The 19,636-nt window shown below is 39.6% G+C and overlaps 1 protein-coding gene across 1 annotated transcript in view; it reads right to left on the bottom strand.

Annotated features, from left to right (window-relative positions):
- The window catches only part of LOC125245225 (thyrotropin-releasing hormone-degrading ectoenzyme-like), a 173,209-nt gene that overhangs the window by 40,353 nt on the left and 113,220 nt on the right, over positions 1 to 19,636 (bottom strand). The window contains 3 exon segments of the mRNA XM_048155752.1: positions 6,073 to 6,260; positions 14,553 to 14,585; positions 14,587 to 14,619. Of these exon segments, the coding sequence (XP_048011709.1) occupies positions 6,073 to 6,260; positions 14,553 to 14,585; positions 14,587 to 14,619 (254 nt within the window).

Here is a 19,636-nt window from a genome sequence, read left to right as displayed (position 1 = left end):
TGCTGCTGCTGCTGCAGAGCAAGTATGGACTTGCTACTGCCAATTTATACACTACACGCTGCTGTGACATGCTGCTGCTGTACAATAGAATACATGATTTACCCATAGCAGATATACAGGTGGAGCTGGGGAAGAAGGAGGGTTTCTGAAAGCACACTGCAAACTGCTATAGTGTTTGAATGTTGAGCAGTGAGCTCATTAGCTATACAGCAGGAAACATTCAGCTGTGCCCTATAGAGAACAATGTAATTGCATGTAAAAGCAGATTGAGTTAAGGACCTATCAGCCTGCATCTGTGTCGTGACAGAACTTTGTATTTTTTTTTTTTCTTCAGGAAAAAAAAAAATTGAGAAAACATTTTGTTTCACAGAAAATATTTTTTTCAAAAGTCATTATTTAGCACAATATAGACTTTATATACTACTTTTTTATTTTCTTTTTTTTCTTTTTTACTTTTTTCAAATGCCCAGTAACATTCCAGCTGTTGCATGTTCACAATTAATGTTTAATTGCATTTCAGATATGTACATGTGTATGTTTTGCACTGTTAACTGTCTAGACACATTCCAGTGATGTTGCATGATTGCATTACATGATTGCATTATACACTGCTCAAAAAAATTAAAGGAACACTTTGAACACATCAGATCTCAATGGGGAAAAATATCATGCTGTATATCTATACTGATATGGACTGGGTAATGTGTTAGGAACAAAAGGATGCCACATAATTTGATGGAAATGAAAATTATCAACCTATAGAGGTTCAAAGACACCTCAAAAATCAAAGTGAAAAAATTATGCAGCAGTCTAGCCCATTTTGCTGAAATTTCATTGCAGCAACTCAAAATGGTACTCAGTAGTTTGAATGGCCCCCACGTGCTTGTATGCATGCCTGACGACATTGGGGCAAGCTCTTAATGAGACGACAGATGGTGTCCTGGGGTATTTCCTCCCAGATCAGGACCAGGGCATCACTGAGCTCCTGGACAGTCTGAGGTGCAACCTGGTGGCATTGGATGGACTGAAACATAATGTCCCAGAGGTGTTCTATTGGATTTAGGTAAGGCGAGCGTGGGGGCCATTCAATGGTATCAGTTCCTTCATCCTCCAGGAACTGCCTGCATACTACATACATTGTCCTAATGGCAGTCAGAGTGCAATTGTCTAGCATGTAGAGGTCTGTGCGTTCCTCCATGGATATGCCTCCCCAGACCATCACTGACCCACCACCAAACCGGTCATGCTGAACGATGTTACAGGCAGCATAACATTCTCCATGGCTTCTCCAGACCCTTTCACATCTGTCACATGCTCAGGGTGAACTTGCTCTCATCTGTGAAAAGCACAGGGCGCCAGTGTCAGACCTGCCAATTCTGGTGTTCAATGGCAAATGCTGATTGAGCTCCACGGTGCCGGGCAGTGAGCGCAGGGCCCACTAGAGGATGTCGGGCCCTCAGCCCACCCTCATGAAGTCTGTTTCTGATTGTTTGGTCAGAGACATTCACACCAGTGGCCTGCTGGAGGTCATTTTGTAGGGCTCTGGCAGTGCTCATCCCGTTCCTCCTTGCACAAAGGAGCAGATACCGGTCCTGCTGATGGGTTAAGGACCTTCTACGGCCCTGTCCAGCTCTCCTAGAGTAACTGCTTGTCTCCTTGAATCTCCTCCATGCTCTTGAGACTGTTCTGGGAGACGCAGCAAACCTTCTGGCAATGGCACGTATTTATGTGCCATCCTGGAGGAGTTGGACTGCCTGTGCAACCTCTGTAGGGTCCAGGTATTGCCTCATGCTACCAGTAGTAACACTGACCCTAGCCAAACGCAAAACTAGTGAAAAACAGTCAGAAAAGATGAGTAGGGAAAAAATTTCAGTGGCCTCCACCTGTAAAACCATTCCTGTTTTGGGGGTCGTCTCATTGTTGCCCATCTAGTGCACCTGTTGTTAATATCATTAACACCAAAGCAGCTGAAACTGATTAACAACCCCCTCTGCTACTGAACTGACCAGATCAATATCCCAGGAGTTTAACTGACTTGATGCTATTCTCTGATTAAAACATGTTCCTTTAAGTTATTTGAGCAGTATATATACTCTTTCTGTGTTTTGTGCTTTGAATTATTGCAGTAATGCTAATTTTCCCCTCAAGGATGACTAAAGTATCTAACTTGAGCATTATTTTTTATGCAGTTTTACGAAATAAGTTTTAAGATGTGTTACACAGTTACAAACCAACCTCACATAGACCTACACTCTATAAAGCTCAGATCCACCTGGGGACTGTATAATAATTCACTGCACTTATCCAATACAGTCAAACCTGCAATGAGAAAATTAATTTGTGCATTTAAGTGCTAATAAGCACAAAATCTGTACTGTGAAAATCCAAACAGAAGTCAGGTAAGATACGAGTGTTAATGAAGGAATGTTTCAGCTCCAGACTTTTTACACTTGTGAAAATAAGCACAGGATCTGAAAACTATCTTGGACGTGCCAAATAGTCTTTTGATGATTTCAGATGAGGTGTGTTGAAGTACAGCATCACAATTTGAAGCTATAAACTTCACTTCTCTCTAATATTCGCACTTTCTAATGACTTATTTCATCTTAAGGCCAATTCACACCGCACCGACAAACACCAACAAACGGCAACGAACAAGTTGGCCGTTGGATTTAGAATTCTATGAGAAAAAACTGTCATGTTCACACCGCCCCAACAAACACCGACCAACGAGTGACGTCTGACTGGGAAAATTCCACAACCATGTTAACAATATTGTCAAGCAAGTTTATTAAATTAATAATATAGTATCATATATATTTTCATTGTATTAAAGTATTGAGGCAAAACAAAAATACTAACCTGAAATCCGAAGCGCTGTAGCCATCGTTCTGATCGCAACCTATTGGTTGGTATACACCGGTTTTTAAACTTTTTTTTAGCGCGACCCTTTTTATTAACGAGACCCATAAGCATATACAACCATGTAGCTAAACAAGCCAAAACCAATTATTAAAAATGAAACTGAAGGTAAACCTGCGTTGCTCTCATAGTGGTTAACGTTACCTCTCTCTTTCGGTGAAGTGGAGCAGCTGCTCTTGCTGAATGGCACGGATTGCACTATGGACTATTGTACCTTTTGTATATTTTTATTTTTTTAACTGTATTTAATTTTTTTATAACGAACAAGCTGCGATGTCATGTTTCCAGTACTTTGTTGTGTGTGCGTGAGACGCGGGCACGATCAAACAGCTGTCTTTGCTGGGGACTTGTCTCATCGTCATGGCAACGGTTCGTAGCCAGGTCAGATTACGACAGAGTTTGTTGCCGTTTGTTGGAAAACTGTTCACACCACGCAGACATTTCACGACCCGACAAACGCTGATTAAACATGGGTGAAAACCCACTCCGACCAACGCCAACAGACGCCAACAGGGGTTTCACACCGATCCAGCAAACTCCAACAGACGAGTTTGTTGGCGTTTGTTGGCTGTTGTCGGTGCGGTGTGAATTGGCCTTTACTAGATTAAAAGTAGGGTAGGCAATTTATTTTATAAACACTTGATGTTATTCTGGTTGAAACTTTCTTCACATGCCGATAGCAATCAATAATAGAAGTGTTCTAAACATTACAAAATATACATATATCTTCTGTGGTAGTCTCAGGACCAAAAAATGTTCATCAATCTCTCGTGATGCTTAGCAGACTCTGCTCTGGCTATGCGCGTTCATGACTTTTGGAGGAGGTGTGGCTTTGGAGAGCACTCTGAAGGGAGGGTGGGATCTTATTTTTTCAAATTTCTAGCCTCTCCGAAATTGCCTACTCTACCTTTAATACTGAGGTTTTATAATGGAGAGGAAAACTGTGGCCTATAAGCTAACTGCTAATATGCTAACAAGCTAACAAGCTAACAATCAGGGGTTCACTTTGGGAAACGCACCCCAGATTAGCTACTACAAAACCTGCAATACAATTGTACAATACTACAATAACCAGACTGACTACTACAAGATCTATACAAAACCCTAACTTTATAAAAAATAAGCAAAAAATGTTTAGTTATCAACTTTTAGAATGCTAGCATGCTAGACTTCCACTGAAGGGCAAGTCAAAATGAATAACTGTGGTAATAAATAACAGACCAAATATGATGCCAATACAGCTGACACTGTATTTAACCCAAAATAAAATTCCTATAATATAAGTTTGAAAGAAGACGTGGATTAGCATATCAAGTGTGTGGCTCTTTGCTAGCTGTTTCAAGAGAATATCAAAGTGTAGCATAAAAGCCAGCAAGTGTTTTGAGTACAGTGTAGCAAAAAAAAAGGTATTTTTCTGTGGACATTTGGACATTTCCAGGCAGACTCTGGACCCTCTATGAACTTTAATGAGATGGCAGTGGACATGAAACACACAGAAGGAGTGTGAAATACATTCAAACTGACCTTCTCTGTTTTCCTTTTGTTGCAGCCAATGTTTCTGTCAGCACATTTTGCTAGGCTGGCCTAAAGCCTCAAGTGAGGTGTTACACTGCATTTACAAAGGTGCCAAATCCCCCTGCATTCTGGCAGGTTGTCTAGTGCTCAGCTGAAAACCCGCCTGAGGGGCAAAACAGGAAAGAGACGCCCCCTACTCACAACACAGCTTTGCTATTGATTCCTGGAGCGGCTCTGCTTCTGAACGCCTCTGCAGAAGACCGCAGCACTCAGAAAACACGTTCATGTAGGAGGAGACGTTCAAAAGACCGTGGCTTTGTCTGCTCTGAACAAATGATCTCAGGAAAAAGGCGGACTAAAAGATTTCTACCTGTATGTTTCATATTTATGAAATCAGATGACACGTTGAGAGCTAGCCTAGCCGCGCAAAAACACAATGCCATTGATTTTCTGTTTATGATGACAGAAATGATACTTTAATCTCTCTAGAATTAGTATTTTCTTCCATTTCTAATGGATAGATTTGTTTTTAAGCATCTTTAGTCGAAAAAACCAAAAAAAACAAAAACAAGCAACAATAATATATTAAATAGATGCTACAAGCTCAGGACTTTTTTTCTAATTGCCTGAAATTGCAGATGTTTGACACTGATATTGTTCTTAACTTGAGAAACTTTATTATTACAATCTAAATGGCAATACTGCTTAACAACCCTCACTACACACACTCAAACTGACAGTTCAGCATTAAAATTCATTTCTTAAGTCAATTCTTGTGCTGCTAACAGTGTCTGATCCAAAACAAAAGGAGGATTTTGAAAACGGATCAGAGGCAGTATTGAATTATTCATCTCACTCTAACAAAGAATTAAACTAATCTATCTGCCAGTGACACGCGCAGTTTTCTGTGACGACGCAGACGGGTGCCAAACAGCATGTGGCAAGTGGCGGTGATGGGTTAGCATAAATCGCTAATAATAAATGAAACGCTCAGTTAATAGCAGCTTGACAGCTTGTGTGTGTGAATATGATGTGAGATCTAATTCATACAAACAGTGTTGTGTTGTAAAATAGTTTGCTGGCCAGTGAAAACCGGCAAACCATTTTAGGCTGGTTTAAGCTGTTTCTTTTAACGGCAGTGGTACAGGCAGACATCTAAAGATGTGCTAAGTAGTAAACTGTTCACATCCTTTGGATAAGTGAGGAAATCCTCTGGGTCTGCATGCTGTTTTGGGACGCTAGAGTAGTCTTTAGCTGTCTAGCTCTGCTTATAATCTCCAGATGGTCTATTCTTCTGTATTTCTTCCAAAATATCTTAAAGTTTGATCTCATTTTTAATCAAAATGGTTTCCTTTTCTCTTCAGATGCAGAACAACTGTAGGATCTTTTCCTCTCTGAACTTGATCTGATCACAGGAAACTATCAGAGCATTCTAGGAGGAGATTGACTTACAGTGTGGGATTTTTACATTATTCAGCATTGCAGTGTTCAGCAAACATACAGGCCTCTGTGTATTATGGTGTATTTTCTGCACTTATGTATAAACTCATGGAGAATCAATATTAAGAGGTCAGTTTACAGATGGTGTTTAATTTTCATGCAACAACCTGTCGCATTTGACATATAGCACACTACCTTTTGTTGAACAGCTCAGGATTCTGGATCTTGGCGTCCGTGTCATAGACAAAGTGCTCTTGGGAGATGGAGACACTGTTGTCAAGACTGTCATTCTTGCTGATGGTGACGACAGGGTAGCCCATCTGCAGGGTCCAGCGGTCCATGACCTGCGTGATGTTGATGTCCTTTCCCTCCCGCTGCATGGCCTGCGACATAAAATATCATATCAAAACACATCATACACAGATCACCATGTGTGGCATCTAGCAGCTCAGAGTAGAATAGATTGTGTCTGATAATGAAACATGAAAATGAAACATATTTATAAATTAATTCAGATTTGATGCTTTTAATAGGTTCTTATGCACATATTTGGACTGATACAGGGGTTTTTTTTGTCTTGCAAAACTAAAACGGATAAACCCATCCAGGACTTTTAATTAAAAACTCTTAGTGAATAGAAACACAATTAAAATCCATTGTTCTTTTACACTGCACATGGAGGAACATCACATGGCAATTTCCAGTTATCTAACCTCTTTATACAAGAGCGACGCTTGTAAAGGAGCAGAATTAGATTTATAAGTCTGATTTCTTCAGAGGAAGCTTCTCCTCCTATTTTATAGAAGTAAAACATAAAATTGGATCTCACGGCTCATTAATGAGGAAAAGGGAGTTTTGCCCCTGGGAGAAATATATTGCAAACTGTTTCTACTTATTCTTTGAAAATGACTCAGCACACTAGACAAGTGGCAGTTTTCTATATGAAGACTAGCAGGCCAAGTGGAACCAGCTGCATTGGTGCCGTGACCCGGATGGGATCGAGGTTTAGAGAGGTGTGTGTAACAGAGGCCAGCTAGTAAGGGCTGTGCAGGAAAACCTCACTCCCCTGTCCTCAAGAGGTGTGCTAGAGACTGCTGTCTTTAACATCCTTGTTAGCTGGCCCATGTCATATGCCAGATGATGCTGGTTCGAATTCCTTGGAACAGTGCGAGTAAAACCAATTACATTGGTGGTGTGACCCGGATGCAAATGAGGTTCGGGGGTAAGTGAATCTGAGACTTGTGCAGATAAACCTCACTCCTTTGCCCTAGCAGAGGCATACTAGTGACTGATGCTTGAGGCTTCAGGCTTTACCCCATATTCCTGTTGGCTGTTGCTGATTTGAGTTCTGATCTAAGCGGCCGAGCGGAACTGGTTGCACTAAAGTCAAATTCTACTGGATTCAATCAAGTTGAGTCTTCTATATAAGTTGAGTGTGCTCTATATAAAACGTATTTGTGACCCGTCACGGAAACCAGGGACACAAGTCGGCAGCACAACTATTGAACAAACTGAGAAAGAAGCGGTTTTTTTTTTTCAAAATTGGTGATTTTCGTGAGATCATGAAGAAGCATCTCCGTGTTTTAGGTGGCAGTATTGGTTTATTTAAAAGCGTACATTTTGAGGTTGAAATCGTTTTTCTGGGATTCTATCTCACAGTAGGGGCGTGTCATTGTCTGTTTGTATTTCCATACTGGAATCGGATATGCCGGCTTTTGTTTCTTTTGTTATTGCCGCTGCCCTCCAAGGGAAGCGTGGCTACTTATTTATGCAGCGCTCTGGCCGGCTCTAGCTGATATCAAAATTTAATGAAGATGGACGCCGCAAAGAATATCGCAGACAAGCTGAATTGTGGCCGTTACACCGAAAATGTTTTGAAGTACAACATACGGCTGGATTCTTTAGCTGCGGAAAAAAGAGTGGCAGGACATGCGAATTATTGGACATTTAGAGGCAAACAGGCGCATAGTAGTGCAAACTTCGGAGATGGTTACATCCACAAAGAAGACCACGACAAAGAGAAAGTGTGCCCGAACAACTTATTTCATTAGAGGCAACGAGATCTTTTCTGTTTCCTATGGGGTGAGTTTCCATAAACATCAAAGTTTGTCGTTTTGTGTTCATTCTAAGAACACATAGGCTACACATTATCTCATGTGTCTTTTGCTATTAGCTAGCTCAGGAGTTTCGTTTTAATTGTAATCGTTAGCATCGTATCACTTGCCAAAAACCCCCATTACTATAATGGGCTTTTAGATGGTAATGTTAGCATGTTAATTTGAATAACGCTTCAACTGCTTGAATTGACTGGTGTGAATGACTTAGCTCATGTAAACCTTACTATTCTTGAATTGAATGCGACGTAATATTTTTAGCCAGTTACTACTTCTTAACAAGGATTTACTAATGTAATAGTAAATGTATCAGATTAAATTCCTACGTAAGTAAAAGTATAAAATATCCGTAGCCGTAAAATGTGCGTTATAAGTCAAAAGTAAAAGTATTTATTGAAGAGTTTAATGTACAGGATTTTTTTAATCCTTTGACTCAAACCAGGTCTAACCACTAACTGAGGTCTAAACCAGGACTATACGGTTATCATCACAGAATCCTGTTAAAAATGTCAAAAAAGATAAATTACTGACATTTACAATGCACATTATCCTTTATTATTAATAGTATGTAGTCCGATTTTTCCCATTGCGTCTGTCGTTGCTATGCAACCATGCAGCTTTACAGGGGGTATGGCTTATCTAAATGAGATGTAAATGAGCCCGTTTGTCACTCCCAGCAGGTGAGAACAGGCGAGAACTGCAAAATCTTTAGGTCATTTTCTGCCCTTTGAGCATTTTTGAGTGCCTACCTTCAAATGGCCACAACTTCTCCAAATATTATCAGATTTTCATGTGTTACACATAGTTGGGAAGCTTGGAGACTACACTTTCAGAATCTGTGAATAAATCAAAATGTCCCAGAACCGAAGAACTTGTGTCCCTACTTTCCGTGACTGGTCACATTTGTGTATCACTGACAGTATTTTGTAAAGTCAGTATTTTGAGGTTTCATTTCAGCTGGACAGTGAGGCAACACGCTAGGTTTTGGTTCAGAGCAAATGTCATTGCCTCCACAGATATTTCAAATAATCTCCATTCACCGCATTCTAAGGAGGTTCAGTATTTCATATTTACTGGAGGCAGTTTACTGGAGTTATTTTGTATGAAATTGGTTGTAAACCGGTGGAGAGCTACAGTGCTGCAGCAGTACAGAGTCAGTGTGATGTGGAGACCCGTGGGATTGGAAGAGAAATGTGCTGGGCAGAAACAAAGTGCTCTGTCAGGCTCTCTTGCATTCTGCAAACTACAACTTGACCAGAACAGTCGAGCATGTGAACTTCCCTTTTCCAGGACAACTGGGACGCTCTTGCTTATAGCAACTTATTATGACCATTGTGAGTATTAAAATATGAGACTAACTAAGCTTGCATGAGATGACTTTAACTGATTAGTGTCTAGGATAGGCTATTATATAAAAAAATGATACGTGAAACTGGACAACTTCTCACATCTGTCAATGACTCAGTTGGTTTATGTGAATATAGAAGAGGCTCTGCTGATGACGCAGCTGATGTTCCTACATTATGAATCATTTTCTGTTGGACCCTTTCAGGAAGCTACTGTACCTTTGCCCTAATAGAAATAATTAAAGGAAGTGAAGGCCGGTCTGACCATGGGTCGTGAGCATGACAAAGGGCTTTGTGGGTGCTAAGCACTGCCAGATTATTGCAGCAAATTGGATTTCATGAATAGCTAATGAACACTGCGCATATCAGTATTCATTAGATGATGGGCTGTCATGGACTGTTAACGTAGCTAAATTCGTCAGTGCCTCACAAACACGGTCACTGAGAGGATATGAGGTCCTGGTTTGGCCACTTCACATGAATATACCTTTAAATCCTTTCTGTTCAGAAAGAGAAAATGAAGAAGCAGTCGCCCATCAGCCGCCATTTAGGAGAGTGATGTGAATGACAAAACTCTTCAACGGTGCTGATAGCTGCTAAATGTCCTGCTGTTCCATTACAAACTATAATAACTTCAAGATTACGCTTGAAAGTAATCTCATTAAAGTCATGACACTTTGTGAGATGAGTACTGAGAGGACTTGCTGAGAGTCATCTGACTTTAAAAGTGCATCTCTGTGCTGATAACTTGAACCCAACGCTCGACTTCACTGTGATTATGGATGTTGGCTACGATATTTCCTAACAATGGCCAGCAGTTCCCATCGCTCTCAGTGTCTTAAACTTTTTTATGTCCTCATCTGCCTCTTAAAAAGCTGAAATCTTACATATTAGATAGTTAAGTTTTTATATTAAGTCTGTATTTACAACTGCACTGCACAGGTGAGTTAGCATATTAGCATCATGTAGCGCCACACATCAAGCCTTAATTAGGGCCTGAGCACAGATGGTGCGAGGACCCTATTGTAATTGCTCGGTCAATTCTTCTTCTTCTCTGAAACGAATCGCATTTTTGAGGGCCTAAACATGCTTGAAAACTCTGCATATGTGTCAGAAGTGGTGAAAATTTATGTCTGATATGGGTTTCAGAATTAGGTGTGGCAAAATGGCTCAATAGCACAACTTAAAAAATTTCAATTAAACGCCCTTTGCGCTATGTTTTAAATACAAGTACGGAATTCGGTAGACAGATGTAACAGCCCAATACCTACAAAAAAGTCACTGGGTGCAAAATCGGAAAACCCAACAGGAAGTGAGATATTTTGAATTTTCTCTGTAAAATTTTCAGACGTTGTACTTCAACGCACATCTCCTAGAGATTTTATCAGATAAACATCATATTTGGTCATTCTAATCTAAAGGCCTTTGCGAAGTTAAATTGCGAAGATCTAGAGTTTTCGCTGAAGGGCGTGTCTGTGGCGGCCTGGCAAAGTTCGATGTTTCGCCATGAAACAGGAAGTTGTTGTAACACAGGCATACAATGTCCGATCTGCCCCAAAGTTCACACGTTTGATAACAGTCCTGGCCTGAAGACATGTACATGCCAATATTCAGTTAGTCATAGCGCCATCCAATGGCAAAAGGAAATGGCATGCTTTACACTGTAATTCACTCCCAGAAACACATTTCAATATGCCACAAAGTACCAAACATGCTAGAAACACGTTAAATCATGCAACACTTGGCTAAATGCTAATGTATGTGATTAACGCCATGAAACAGGAAGTTGTTGTAACTCAGGCATACAATGTCCGATCTGCCCCCAAAATCCACATGTTTATAAATTTATGTTTTTATTTATGTTTATAAATCCACATCCATATAATAGTCATAGCCTGAAGACATCTACTTGGCAACATTCAGTTATAGTCAAAGCGCTACCTCCTGGCAGCAGGAAATTTTGCACATTAAAATGACTTTGCCATATTTCTCCTATATTTATAGACCCCTTAATCGCCGCTCTAGCTGGAGGCAAAACATAAATAAGAACCCATAGCAGGCGCACTAAAAGTTTGAGGTTTTGACTTTAAAATGTCGTCTTGTTGTGTTTTTGGCTGCCAGAATAGAAGGAACAGGACTTTTGGTTCAAAACTAAAGTTTTACCAGATCCCGGCAGACATTCCTTCACAGAAATCAAAAAGATAATTGTGGTTGAAAGCAATACGGCATACAGACTGGACGGAGACGATCATAAATAATACTCGTGTTTGCAGTGCACACTTCATATCAGGTAAAATAATCGATGCATATGTAATGGTGTGTTGGTTTTATCTAGTACAAATCAGCAAGTTTCTGTTTTATAGGTGAAAAGTCGCCAACTTTCAGCGCACTAGCTAGCTTAAATGTTAAACAAGCATACAGCGATAGATGTGTGTGCCATCCTTTGAATGGTCTCTTAAAATGATCCACATTGCTAATCATAATTAGCCCAGCGATAGGTTACATTAGACAATAAGCCTGGACAAAATTCCCCGAACCACCCGAAAGTAATTACCTCATATGGGAATTAATTCATATGTTGTCTAGGAAATATCCAAAACTTAAGTTAATTTACAAAAATAGCTGTCACGGTCCCGCAGAGTCAGTGACTGTACATATTCGGACAGTTCTGAACCTTCTTCTGCATCTATGTTTAAAGGTGCCCAAGAATGCTTTTTCACAAGATGTAATATAAGTCTAAGGTGTCTCCTGAATGTGTCTGTGAAGTTTCAGCTCAAAATACCAAAAAATTTTTTAACTGCCTATTTTGGGGCATCATTAACAATGCACTGATTTAGGCAACGCCACCCCTTTAATTCGCATGCTCCCTGCCACATGAGCTGTCGACTATATTACAGCGCATTTACAAAGTTCACACAGCTAATATAACCCTCAAATGGATCTTTACAAGATGTTCGTCATGCATGCTGTATGCATGCTTCGAATTATGTGAGTAAAGTATTTATTTGGATGTTAACGTTTTATTCTGAGTGAATTTGAGGCTGTCCTCCGTGGCTAACGGCTAATGCTACACTGTTGGAGAGATTTATAAAGAATGAAGTTGTGTTTATGAATTATACAGACTGCAAGTGTTTAAAAATGAAAATAGCGACGGCTCTTGTCTCTGTGAATACAGTAATAAACGATGGTAACTTTAACCACATTTAACAGTACATTAGCAACATGCTAACGAAACATAGAAAGACAATTTACAAATATCACTAAAAATATCATGTTATCATGGATCATGTCAGTTATTATTGCTCCATCTGCCATTTTTTGCTATTGTTCTTGCTTGCTTACCTAGTCTGTTGATTCAGCTGTGCACAGATCCAGACGTTAACTGGCTGCCCTTGTCTAATGCCTTTTATAATGTTGGGAACATGGGCTGGCATTATGCAAATATTGGGGGCGTACACCCCGACTGTTACGTAACAGTCGGTGTTATGTTGAGATTCGCTTGTTCTTCGGAGGTCGTTTAAACAAATGAGATTTATATAAGAAGGAGGAAACAATGGAGTTTGAGACTCATTGTATGTCTTTTCCATGTACTGGCACCTTTAATAAATCCCTCCTAAAACATGCTAGCTTGCGCTTGTCAACATTGAGTCCAGCGTCTCTTTTTGCCTCCAGCTAAGCCCCGCCCACCAGGAAACGTTGCAATGTTTACAAACTTGTAAGGGGTCTATATGCTCAATGTATGTTGACCACTGTTCACTGTTTTCCTAAGGCCACTGGGTGGCGGTGGCCCCGGGATGCGAGGGCCCTTTCATCGCTGCTTCTAGCTTTAATTTATATTGTTATCTTAGCAATTACATCTGAAGCTGCACCTAATCATTTATATGTAGGATATCCATACTTGATACCTCCGTCAATATGAAAATGGCATATGAGAAACAAAATGGCAATGCTAGCATGGCAATGCTTTTTTTTTTTTTTTTTGCTGCATGTGTGTGATAATAATAAAGAAATTGTTTTATTAAACAGGTTTTATTGACATTTAATATAGGAGCTTTGCATAAGCATTAGCATTACAGCTTTAGTTGCTCTGTAACTAAACTGAAGGAATTATGGGAAATGAAGTCCAACAGTAACTATATGGTTGCTAAACCTTTGTGGTACTAAAAATTGTTTTTGTCAGGAGGGGGGCAGTCATGCCAAACCCAATAAAACTGTATTTTTGATGCCTGAGTAATGCACCTAAATAGGTCAACTTTCCTTCAGCAATAGATCATTTTTAGATTTTTCTTGGCTTATTCTTGGCTACACCTGAGCTGAAGGGCAGATGCTCATGTTTAATCTGAGAAACTCATCAGGCTTGTCAGCAATTATGTGACACTTCACTAATCGGTTCTGATAAGACTCATGTAATTTATAAGTTAATTAAAACCACCAGAATCAGCAGCAGCAAGACTTCATTATCAGTATCTGTGAACATTTGCATTTAGCAGGTTACAGCGATCAGATTTCAAGATCAATATGTGATTTTTTCCTGAGTCTCTCCATCTGTGACTGACTTCATATGAGGCTGAACACCGCTACTGACAATTTTGGCTAAGTGAGATTCTCCAGTTTTGTTGTTGCCAGAGAATCCGAAGCATGAGCTGTAAAGTCTCCGCCCTCTTCTGGAAAGGGGGCAGGGAGCAGCAGCTTTAAAAAGTACACACACAGAAATGGCATGTTTTTGCTCACACCCAAATAGGGGCAAATTGGACATGCTATAATAAATTATCTGTGGAGTATTTTGAGCTGAAACTTCAGACACATTTTGGGGACACCAGAGACTTATATTACATCTTGTAAAAAGGGGCATAATAAGTCCCCTTTAAGTGAAACCTCAAGTGTAAAAGCAAGACTATCAAACACAACCCAGCTTGCGCATCAAACTCCTTCCCATGTGGCATTTCCATAAAACCCTCATGCGTTGATGTGAGTAGGTGGTGTATTGGCATGAATTTGTGCACCGCTGATGATGTGAAGTTATATAATGGCCTCTGACCTACATGTATATGTAGCGTATGAATCTCTGAGCACCTGCCTGCAGGAGACGCACTGGGTGAATTTAAGTAGGTTGAACACAAACAATTTCACTCGTCAGCTCGCCACTCGCTGACCCCAGCGATGATTCCTGCTCATGGATGGAGGTCTCACGCCCAGAAGATGCTTAAGATCTTACCTCAGAGAATTTGTTCCACAAGTCATCTCTCGCCTGCGTTCCCATACATGTGCGTCATCAAGTAATCCTGCAAACAGACAGAGACGGAGATCAATATTGGAAGAGAAATAAATTGGACTCAGACAGGAACGGTCAACCTGGGAAACCAAATAAGCCCAAACAATAACATTACTAATCTGCTCAATTCAAGCTGAACATATGTAAATGAGCAGCAGATGTTTGGGTGTGATTGGCTGTCAGTTCAAGGAGGACCATAAGGAGGCCAATTAGAGGCTGATTATGTTGTTCAAGTCGATGCTGCATCAGCGAGTCACAGAATGAGTAACATACAAATCAACAACATGATTTTACAGGAGTTTCTTTCAAGATGATGGTCAAATTATGCATATTGAAATAAACACCTTGAGTTTTGAAAAAAAAAAAAATAGGGGAAAATCATTAATTCATTCAGTGACTAAAAACTAAAATACTTTGACAATATATGGTAATCATATACACACACCGTACCATAGTTGTATTTACATGATGCTCCAAGGTACTTCCCATGTACCACTAGCTATTACCTAAATTTAGTAAACGTTACTTTTTCAAAAAACATTTATTTTTGACTGTATGTCCAACGCCTTCCCTATTCTATTTACGGAACGAACGCAGCGGCAGTTTTTTTTTTTTTTTTTTTTTTCCCGTAAGTAGAATAGGGAAGGCGTAGGACATACAGCATAAGCTTTTTGAAGAATACGGAAAGCGGAAGTACGTGAAAGGTGATAATTTGTGTTTATAAAGCATATACAGTTATGTTTTTTTCGAAAATGACCGATCGTCTTGCTAGATACAACCCTTATTCCTCGTCTGGTATCGTTTAAAGCCCTTTGAAGCTGCACTGAAACTGTAATTTTGACCTTTAACCGTTTGGAGGCCATTGAAGTCCACTATAAGGAGAATAATCCTGGAATGTTTTCATCAAAAACCTTAATTTCTTTTCAACTGAAGAAAGAAAGACATGAACATCTTGGATGACATGGGGGTGAGTAAATTATCAGAAAAATTTTATTTGAAAGTGAACTAATCCTTTAATCTGTTAAACAAAGGCAGCGCTTGTGCCAAACGCTACATTATCAGTGTGTCTGTTCTGCCCTGCAGTCTCAGTCATACAGGTGATGGGTGACATGAAGAAGGAGTCTGATCCTGGAGAGCACATTTACATTCATCTGATAAGAACAGCTGGTGGGAAACCTTTTCCCTGCACTTCCTTGAGTGACCGTGAGCGATAAACCCGTCAACTGTAATCCTCTTCCTGTTGCTGGAGTCAAGAAAACATGCTGACAAAAAACAGCATGTTCTCTGTTAATTCTAGGGCACAATAGACTGGTTTACAGTACACTTCCTTCATATGTGTTTTAAAGGAATAACTCTCTCAAAAATTACGAATACAAATGAAGATATTGTCCTGGGCTTACCTTCTTAACTCTACGTCATTCTTAAATTATACCTTAAGCTGTACCTTAACGTTAATACATGTTTCCCGAAACGTTCTTAGTTAAGTATGCCTTCTGTAAGTCATACTTTCGTAAGGTTGGTCTGGAGCACTCTTAGCTACCTTTTCACTATTGACAGTCTATACGAATATAATTCTGAAGCTGTAATACACCTAGTGTTCGATTTAGGATAATGACAAAGAATAAAATGCAAAGATTCACTGCTAAATTCAAATGTTCTTTACCACAACTATTCGATGTTTTTAACCTCATCAGGTTTATTTTAGGTTTCAGACATTTAAATACACATTTGAATTAAGTAGGCTACTGCATAAAAAAAAGACATTTATAGTTTGTTAAATTCCATACAATGATGTTTACGGAAGCTGCAACAATAACCCTTTCAATTATATAATTTGACGAAGTGTTTTATTCATATCAGATACACATTGTGTATGAAACAATAAAGTTTACTCTATTCTTCTACCAGTTCTCCGGCCACATACTTTTATGTATTTCGGGGAAGTTTCCGTAAATCCGACAGCTCTGATTTGCCGTGCAAACTCATCGCGTGACAAAACATATTCACTTCCACATATTTTACAATCGGAATACATCATAAAATTCATGATAGGCTATAGTTAACAGGTTTGTGAATATTTTGAATAAAAATGAAAAAATTATATAAACGCGATACCTAGCTACATGTCAGTCAGCTGCATGACGCGTCTCCAAGGAACTTTGTTCTAAAATAACGGTCGCCTTAAAGTCAGGCTGATGAGGGCTCCGCGCCACCAGAATATAGATAAATTACAATATAGATTTAGTTTGCAATTTGGATTACTTTTATAACATCCCATGAGTCCTGATAAATGCAATTTCTACTTCTGAAGAGCTTCTTTTTATAAAGAGCATTTCTCACATAATGCAGTGAAGCAGCCCCTGTATAGAGTGAATTGATTCTCGAGCCATCGATATCAAACAATTCAGCACCGCCGCCATGGACAGCACCTGGTAACGTCACACTTAAGAAGATATACCTTAAGCAACCTCCTAAGGGATAGTTTGGGGAACACGCCTAGACACGGTATATCTTCAGTTAAGGCAAAGTCCCTTTAAGACGAGTCATTTCACTCGGCGGCCATCTTTGAAACGCCTCTCGGGCATCCTGGGCATCATGCATCTCTTTGAATGGGGAAACATCAAATTCTCCAAAACTGTTCGCCAACCTTACGATTAAATTTCATATTTGAAATCACCAATGAAATCTAACAACAACCAGCTCATAAATGTAGTTTCTAAACGAATCATGACAAAAAAACTGTATTTTTCAGACTGGATCAAGCTAATGCGCAGACCTAATGCGCGTCTCTTTGGAGGCTTGCATCTGACTGTTTCTATAGAAACCGGTGATTCTAGCGGCCGCTGCAGTCGATGACTTTACCAGTCGGCCATTGGCTCTTATTTAGAAGGCGGGACTTATTCCGCCATTTTGCGCGTTACACTTTCTCCCATTCAAAACAATTTGGTTGTTAAGTCTGACGTCACGCGGGTCCTAACGCATACCACAAGAAAACAACAAATGGTGCTAATATACATACACGATGTGGTGTAATACTACAAAAATATATAATCATAACCTTTATCTCCATACCAAAATTCCAGATGGCCAGACAATGATTCATCTTTTATAAATCGTTAAAATATTAATATCTGGGATGCTGTGAGCACAGAGACTGTTGTGTAGACTGTAAGTATTTAAAATGTTTAACTTTTTAAAATGATTAATGTTTAAAGTGAATAAATAGTGCTCATAAACAGCCGTCGATGGCATTCTCAAGTGAAACGAGTCGAGGCGTTCCTTATGTCACGACTTAACAAGCGGATAGAGTGCCCCAGGGATGATGCGTTTTTGTAGGCAAAATCCGGACTTCCGGTACCAACGGCGTCAAGTCTATGGTTTTTTTGAATGGGTTTTTGCTAAATCGCCTGAAATAAGGTCTGTGGTTAACAAAGCCTCTAAATAATTTCAATATTTGATCTATGACATAAAACACACCAGTTATAACATGCTTGTGATTTTTTTTTACTTTTACTGTGTCTTAAAATCGGCGGTTGCTAACAAATTGCTAAAAGGGACTACTTCCTTTAATGGGGACTTTAGACGTCATCATTAAAAACGGGACATTTGGACAGCATTTCTCATGAAAAAGTGGATAAGTATTCATAACAGCACAGATCATAATCAGCAAGCATGTTTTTAAAGAAAGTTGTTTTCTAAATACAGTTTGAGGAAGCTTGGTGGTGACGACGTTGATCCGCGACCATGGTGTGCTGTAGTCCGTTTATAGCCTACTGTTAGCCTTTTATATATTATTTAGGCTTCAAAATCTATAAATGTTGTGTTAACTTGTAAAGATTATCTTGATAGACAAAACGTGTAAGTGTCATAACCCTTTGTTAAACACAGAGCTTATTTTCTGCGATTTTCCAAAAGTCTATGGGAAAAATGCATAGGCTTTCGATCGAGGGAACCCGTGCGCCGCTAACTTTCGGGTTGGCCTACAAAAACGCGTCATCCCTGGGGCACTCTATACGAGTGACACGTCTTGTGTTATTCTATAGTCTTTGGTTAAGGTCAACCTTTAGAGTCTTTGTAGCGTGCTAAGAGACAACGTTATTGGGAAATCCAGCCCAGGCTGCTCTTTTTACATCACAAATATACAATAATTAGTGGATGACAAGCTTCAAAAATACAAATAAGTACCACAAATAAATAAACAAAAGTACTCCATACATATATATATGTATGAACTACTGTACTATATAACTATATATAGCTTTGTGTGATGAAAAGAACAAAACAAGGCAGATTTCCACAGTTAAATGCCAGCACTCACTGCACTCAATAGTACTGGCTTTGAGCAGATGATGGCAGGGTTATTATTTTGGAGTGAACTATTCCTTTAATAAGGTAATTATTTTAGCCTTTGCTTCATGAATCAAATCAAAATGGGCACTTGTTGAATCGTGGACAGGCTTCATGCTGAGAGGTTTGAGCAAATTGCATTGGGATCCTGAAAGTGTGACCCAATCCAGCTGGCCGCCATCTCTTTACATGCTCTGCTGAGCTCTCAGAGAGTCTGGGATTTGAGTCTGGAGCCGAACCAGATTCATGTTACCACCCTGATGAATCTGTTTTAAACCAGTGCAATTACTCTTTCTCTCTCTCTCCTCCATCAGTAGAGTTATCGCCCTGAAGCAAAGTGACTATGTGGCCCAGTCTCTCCTCTGATAGGGCCGTCACAGTGTGTTGTCATTATTTTGACACTGATGTGTTCTGCTGACGGCCACAGCAAGAGGAAAGAGGAGTAAAAATAAATCTAGTTGCCACGTCAGTCAGTCAGTCAGATGCCAATGAGTAATGTGTGTGTGTGTGTGTGTGTGTGTGTGCGTGTGAATACATACTCTAAATATCTCTAATTAATTATATAGAAGACAGTTTGAATTTATTGATTTAAAAGAATAAAATACATGGAAAACTGCACAATCATACCATTTGTTGAAGCAACTTTTGATTCATAACTTAATATAAAACTTTTGTCATGT

This window comes from Megalobrama amblycephala, linkage group LG14 (assembly GCF_018812025.1).
Source record: "Megalobrama amblycephala isolate DHTTF-2021 linkage group LG14, ASM1881202v1, whole genome shotgun sequence".
In the NCBI taxonomy this organism is placed as follows: domain Eukaryota; kingdom Metazoa; phylum Chordata; class Actinopteri; order Cypriniformes; family Xenocyprididae; genus Megalobrama; species Megalobrama amblycephala.
This window is presented reverse-complemented; position numbering and strand designations above follow the sequence as displayed.